Raw genomic sequence first — 6,892 nt, 5'->3', positions numbered from 1 at the left:
ACTGGTTTAGTAGCTTTTGGCAGAAATTAAATTTATTGCTAGTGAGCTGTTTAAGCCTCTCGCTGCAGTCTTCAGGGAATTTTCCGAGTGTCAGGTACTCAGCAGGGCTCAGTATGGGACCGGCGTGCTCACGTGCAGCTGGGGGATGGCTGTAAGGCTCTGACCCAGGGATGGGAGGGAAGCACCAGCTGGATCGTTCCCGCTGACCGCAGGGGCCGTTGCACTGCGCCTCATCTGTCACCTCTGTCACATTGACGTGGGTCTCTCTGTGCAACCTTTGATCCTCAGCTGGCTTACTGGACCTGCTAAAGCATATATGAAACTGTAGTAATTGTCACTCTAACTTCTGTCTTCGTTGTAATAAAAATGTGCACTGGCATTGTATAACCTGCTTTCCATGTGGATTGTAATTGAAGAATAAAGTCGCCTAACTTTGCAAAGAAGTTTAAAGAAGTCATTTAAAATGTATTTAGCATGGATAAAGTATGAAAATAAACCCTAACATGAGCTCTTCCACACAGGAAGATTGTTATGGTGTACAGTTTTTCTGGCTTTCAGACGGTTCAATCCTGACTCTGCAATCCTACAAAGCCCCACACACAGACTGTGGCCAGGCTCAAGAATGATTTTGAGGTTAAACTTCTATTTTGCCTATTTCACTTCCTACCTTTGAGATTTTTCACAACCGTGCGATTCCAACGTGGAACCAAACCTCTTTTTAAATACAAGCATTCAGAAATGCTGTAAAAGGTAGACATTTGGCTTTTGTCAGTTAGAGGTGGAGAAAATATCAGCCACAAAAAGCCAGCTGGAAATGTAAGTTAGCCTTATGGAGAGCGAGGCCAATTTCTGCAGTGACAATCATGCAGCTTCTTAACTGAGCTGTATGGGAGACACCATCTTCCCGGCAGTGCCGCCAGGTAACGAGCTGGGATTTTTGGCCTGAGAATAGACTATTAATGATTGAATTTATTGTTTGTCAAACATACACTACATGTCAGCGTCGCCAGCAAAACCTTTTTACGGCCACAGACAATCCCGCTGAAGGGACAGCGGCGGTTGTGGGAAGGTGCTGCTGCAGACAGAAACAAGGCGAGGAACCATTTAACGCCTGGACTCGCAGAAAGCGGCCTGCCTTTGATTACGCGACGAGCCAAACGATGGGCGAAGGCTCTCATACGTGGCGACGACCCAAACCAGGGCAATTCCGAAGAACCCTTGGCTGGTTCACCTGCAACCTATAGCTAAGCCCTGGGCGTCGCAGGCAGCTGAATAACGATTCAATCCCTCTCCAGCCCGTCTTCTGAATCCTTCGGGCAGCGAGCACCGGTACTAGCAGGCAGAGCTCCCGCCTGCGGGCCTCTGCGCGCTGCCCGGCGCCTCCGGGCAGGCCGGGGCCGCTTCTTCCAGCCTTTGCTGTGAACGCAAGCCCGAGGTGCTGGCCGAAGCCAGGCCTGGCTTCTCCCTCAAGCCTCTCAAGGCCGCCTCGGCTCGGCTCGGCTCGGCCAAGGCAGCTCCCGCCGCCGAGGCGCGTCTCAGAGCGGCGGAGCCGGCGCCAGGCGCGGCCTCGCCTCAGGGGCCGAGCCCCCGCCGCGCCTCCCCGGGCGGGCGAAGGGCATGCCGGGAGCCGCCTAACGCCGCGCTGAGGGCGGCCGCGCCGGGCCGGGCCGGGCCGGGCCGGGCCGGGCGCTGACGGCGGCGGCGGCGGCACCGACCGTCCCCACCTGAGGCGCCTCGGCCCGCAAACCCCACCCCCGGCCGCTCCCCCGCCGGCGAGGCCCGGCCCATGGCGAGGCGCTCGGCGGGTCGGGGCGGCCGCTTGCTGCCCGCTGCAGACGGGCCCGCAGGTAGCTGTCGCGGCGGTTGGGCCGCGCCATGCGCGACTACGAGGACGTGACCGCCTTCCTGGGCGAGTGGGGCCGCTTCCAGCGGCTCGTCTTTTTCCTCCTCAGCGCCAGCATCGTTCCCAACGGCTTCAACGGCCTCTCCATCGTTTTCCTGGCCGGCACCCCCGAGCACCGGTGCGCCGTGCCCCGCGGGGCCAACCTGAGCGGCGAATGGCGCAACGCCAGCATCCCGCTGGAGCTGCGGGAAGGGCGGGCGGCGCCGAGCCGCTGCCGCCGGTACCGCCTGGCCGCGCTCGCCAACTTCTCGGCGCTGGGGCTGCGGCCCGGCTCCGACGTGGAGCTGGGGTCGCTGGAGCAGGAGCCCTGCCTGGACGGCTGGGAGTACAGCCGCGACGTCTACCGCTCCACCATCGTCACCGAGGTACGGGGGGGGGGGGGGCGGTTTGAGGGGGGTCCGGTCCCTCTCGCAGCGGGAGGTGCGGGCAGGCTGCTGCGGGGGTGCCGGGGGGAGAAGCGTGTGGTTACGGTAGCACCGGTGGAGCTTGTCCCTGCCTGGGCATCGGCCCTGCTGTTGAATCTGGCGTGCTCGGTTTATTTGGAGATCTTCTGTTCGCTTCCACTCGCAGAAGCGGTCGCCAAACGCAGCGCGTAACGGTAACCGCTTAGTGGGTTTCATCTGGTCTCTGTACTTGGAGCGAGGGTCAGCGCAGGGACGAGGGGTTCAGCTCGCTCCGTGGTTCACAGATGTCTCTTTGAACACGGGAGATCAAAAGGGGTTGGTTTTTTTCTGTAAAAAAAAAAAAAGGCAGTAGAAGTCACCCCGAGTTGTGCAAGGTGCAGCAGTTGGGGAGCCCTGGTTTGATGCTGTGTCCAAAAGGACCTTGAAGGTCGCAGCGTGCCCACAGTGCCTCTGCTTTGGTCATGCCCGCTGCTTTGGTCTCCCCGGTCACCTGTCGGGGACAGGTCAGGTTCTCGTCCGCTCAATACACCCCTCAAGTCTTCGGTCAGGGCAGCCAAACGAAGTTGAAGCTGTGCTGATTGTCCCCCTTGTTTCAGGTGGAAGCTGTAGAGACCCACAGGTACTGGTTGACATAAGATACAAAGAAATGGATTTTGAGGAATACTTGAATTTCCAAACGTGTATAAGTTTTTTCAGAAGGCTTGTAAACCATTGGAACAGTCCCATTGCCTGTTTGTGCCTGTGGACAAGTTTTACAGAGCTGGAACTATATTTGCCTTTATTCCTTGCTTTGCAAAATGGGTTGTGATGGGTGTTTGGATAGTGATGGATGTGAGTAATTCATGACCATAAGCTGATCTGAGCACAGAAATCTTCCTCAGGAGGAGAAGGACTGGGGTGAGGACGGGAGCATGGGAGAGGAGCCGAGCCAGCGCAGGGAGGCATGGAAACGGTGACACTGGAGTTGTTGGAAACTTCCCTTGGGTGTGCATAGCAGCAGGGGCTTGAGTGATTCTGACAAGTGGCACAAGGCATTGCCTCACCTGCTTATAAAAAACTGCTGTCTTTCTCGAGAGGAAGGCTGCTCTGAATTTCCAGACTCTGGTCATTGCTGAAATGCATTGTTGTGAAAGGCTGAGGTGCTCTCAGGACAGTGTAAGGCAATTGGCATTTTCTCAGGGCAGTCCCATTCATGGGTGAATGTACGGGTTTTGTTCCAAGTGCCTAAATATAACGGTTGACCTGGCTTAGACATGGTTTTAGCCAGTACTTTGTCTCTGGAGCTTCTTCGCTGAGCTCTGACTTGGTGTAGATTAAAATACCTTGAGCTGTCAGTGCATTGTCCAGGAGTCTTATAATCTATAAGAAACAGGAGCTGCTAACGTTTTGCTGAGACTTCCCAGCAGCTTTGGCCCGTTGCCTGTATGGTTTGGCAGATGTTTTGTGTCTGTGGGGGGTAATGTTTGTCTGCCCAGACATCATGCACTGAGGCGGTATTTTTTTTTTCCTTTAATATTAATGCTTCTGAGGGAGTTTTGCAAGAGCTGTGGCCTTTCACATACTTGCAGGTTTCCAGTATTAAACTTGTTTAATTTCTTGGCTTGGTGCTGCTGCTTTTATGATTGACTAATCTTGTGTTTGGTTGCATATCTCTAACGTGTTGAATAATCATGAGGACCTTTGTCCTAGATTTCCATAGCTGGCACGGGGAGGGGGAAGGGGGAATTTTTGTTAAGAAAGCTTTTTGCTGAATCTCTCATGACTCTAGAGAAAGTCCTCATTTATGGTTCTGCTTTTCAGGAGAGACTTAAAACATTCAGTTCCCTCTCATTTGAAGAGAGACTTCCTTTTCTCACACAGACTAACAACAGAAGGTTGTTATTAGCCAGTCTGCAGTATTTAACCAGCTCCCATGTAACAAAATCCCTTTCTGTCTTTTACTTTTTGAAATGCTGTAGCTCAGAGGGTAAGAAAAGCTTTACTTTGTCTCAAGAAGCCATCTGTGTCATTCTTATTCCTCCATAAGTCCCATAAAAACAAGAATGTAGGAGTAATAAAAGTTCATACGTGGTAGTAAAAGGAATAAAACCAGGGGTAATTAAGGGAAAAGGCTAACAACTTCTGCTGGTCATATCTGTTATGAGGCTGTACTGAATAACTGGGAATAGAATTGACCAGCGGAGTTACGAAGAGCACGAGTGGACTAGAAATATGATATAATGAGAAGACGTTAGATGAGACAGCAGTCAAAACATTTTAGTCCATACACGAGTAATTCTTACATACTGAATCATAAATAGACACCGAATTTTGTATACACATATTCATCCTCAACTTCTAAAAATGTGTTGCGTTATGCATCAATTTGATATCAATTCAGTGCAGGTGGTGTACTCCAGAGCTGCATGTTTTATGCCTGTTGTGCTCTTAACAAGCTTCAGGGACTATTTGGCTTTTGCCGAGAAAGGATGCGCATGGTTGGAATTGCACAGGGCTGGCACTCTGTCTTGTATGGACATGCAGAGAGAGAAAGTTCTGGGCAGATATGAGGGCCCAGAAGTTTCCATTCCCTGCACACCAGGGATTCAAGTGCCCCCCTGTGCTGCCAGACCCCTGTCCCTGAAGATCAGTGGGTTATGCCAGACCTTCAGGAAACAAGTAGAGGCTGCAATGGTGACTTCTGGAATGACACAAATGGGCACTGTGGTACAGCTGTCGGAACTAGAGGTTTTGGTGTTCACTCTTTATTGGAAGGCAGAGGGATGTATTGTTTTGCTTTACCAAAATAAAAACACGGGTTCGTGCTAGACATTGTAATTTCCACAGGCTTTTCTAAGAGGGGAGCCAGCAGCTGAAGTGTAAATCAAGCCCGTGTCATCCAGGTTCAGCTCTCACCGAACTCTTGATTAATGTTAACGTTAGTCACCGCCATTATTTCTCACCTTTCAAAATAGGTGCCTCCTCTTTCTTGCTGTAGGTTAGTAGGTTAGTATCTGCTTATTTTCTGGCTGAAGTCATACTGACAACTTCTCAGCCCCAGGAGCTTATGAAGCTATGGAAGGACCTTTAGGTGATTTGCAGGTACAAAATCTTAGTATTAATAGTCTTGTCAGAAGAAGAAAAAAAAGTGTAGTTTTCATTTAATAAGTAAATATGAATGTCTGACAGAGGTATGAAAGTACTTCTAAAACGCCAAGGTTTTCAACATGTGATTTAAGAAGCACATAATGCAGGGCTCTTGAGAATTGTACGAAGTACAGACATTTCTGACCCTGCAGCATAAAATAGGCTTAGTATTATTAAAGGACGATAGGCCTGCAGTTGATTTCGTTAAAATGGAAACAATGCTCTTTTAGAGGTACCATGGACAATTAATGATAGGGTAATGTTCCCATTATGCTGTCTTTACTTTTAAAACTCAGCTCATGTTTCTCAGTTTCTGATGTCAGTGCCCTGTTTCCTTTTTCTTCAGCTATATCAAAAATGTGATGTGTGGGGGAGAGTTAAGTTTCTGCACTGGAATTTTAAAATATTTGGTGCTTCCCTTCCTGTTCTGTGCAAGTTTAAAACAACTACAAGGGGAGAAATTGAGCAGAATGTGTATTTTGTAAATACAGACTTCTGTTTACATTTGGATAATAAGCTTTGATGTAACATCTAGAACTTCTAAGTATTTGGAATACACAAACGTGTTGTCGGAGGAAAGGGTGTTTAATAACACTCATAGCTCTCAAGTAAGCAGAGAATATTTATATGGGTATAAACAAGATCAGATTCGTAAGTACTCAGTTGTGAGACTGTGAGATTTTTTTTGAAGAACCTGCCTCCACTTGCAGAGAGAAGCAAGTGGTAGGAGAGAGTACAAGATATTGGATTAGCTTCAAAAATTCTTGCTAACATGTTGATTTTAAAAAGAAAATATTAGCACATGGGACTATCCCACTTCATTTTTCAATCATGCGTGTTATTCTCGGCAAGAAAGGAAAACAGTTTAAAAAATAAATAAATAAAGGAGTGGGAGGACGTGATATATCGTAGCTGTAAAAATTCCTTTTCCTATAAGGCTTTTCCTTATATAACAGGGGTGTAACAGAGTAAGGCTCTTGGAAGTTTTTGTATTTGTCATAGTTCATACTTGTTTAGGGTTCTAGTGTTGGTCTTAGGGAGGCGTGAGTGCTCTTGCAGTAGAACAGTTCTCTATAATGTGAGAAACATGCTTTATTCAAGTGAGGTCCTAAATTATATTGTTGGTGGCCTTGCAACTACTTCTATAACTTTCCAAACATACTTGGTGAATATTTGGTGGTGATATATATTTGTTTGCTGTGATGCTGTATTGCAAGAACTTCTGATGTTTTTAAGAGCTCCCCTGTAATTAGACTTGCAATTTCCATGTTATAATGCATTGATAATATTGGACAAATTGTATCCTTAAATAGGATAGGCATCTTGTCATTAGCATCTAGAATTTTGTTATTTCCTGTTTTGTCATCTCTTACAAGATGATATAATTGTAGTGAAAGTGAAGCAGGATAAGGGATCTGCATCGGTGTCTGGGTGAGAGCCATTGCAGCATTTACTGTTA

The 6,892-nt window shown here is 48.4% G+C and overlaps 1 protein-coding gene across 2 annotated transcripts in view; it reads left to right on the top strand.

The window, feature by feature from the left end:
• Nucleotides 1-1,644: 1,644 nt before the first annotated feature.
• LOC128154963 (solute carrier family 22 member 5-like) overlaps nucleotides 1,645-6,892 on the top strand; it is a 30,779-nt gene continuing 25,531 nt past the window's right edge. The window contains exon 1 of one of the 2 annotated variants that reach the window (XM_052816317.1): nucleotides 1,645-2,268. In XM_052816317.1, coding sequence (XP_052672277.1) covers nucleotides 1,876-2,268 — 393 coding nt within the window. In that variant the 5' untranslated portion in view covers nucleotides 1,645-1,875. The remainder of the gene's footprint in view (nucleotides 2,269-6,892) is intronic. The other variant, XM_052816315.1, reaches the window with a different exon arrangement.

The sequence above is a fragment of the Harpia harpyja genome, chromosome 20 (genome assembly GCF_026419915.1).
Source record: "Harpia harpyja isolate bHarHar1 chromosome 20, bHarHar1 primary haplotype, whole genome shotgun sequence".
Lineage (NCBI taxonomy): Eukaryota > Metazoa > Chordata > Aves > Accipitriformes > Accipitridae > Harpia > Harpia harpyja.
This window is presented reverse-complemented; position numbering and strand designations above follow the sequence as displayed.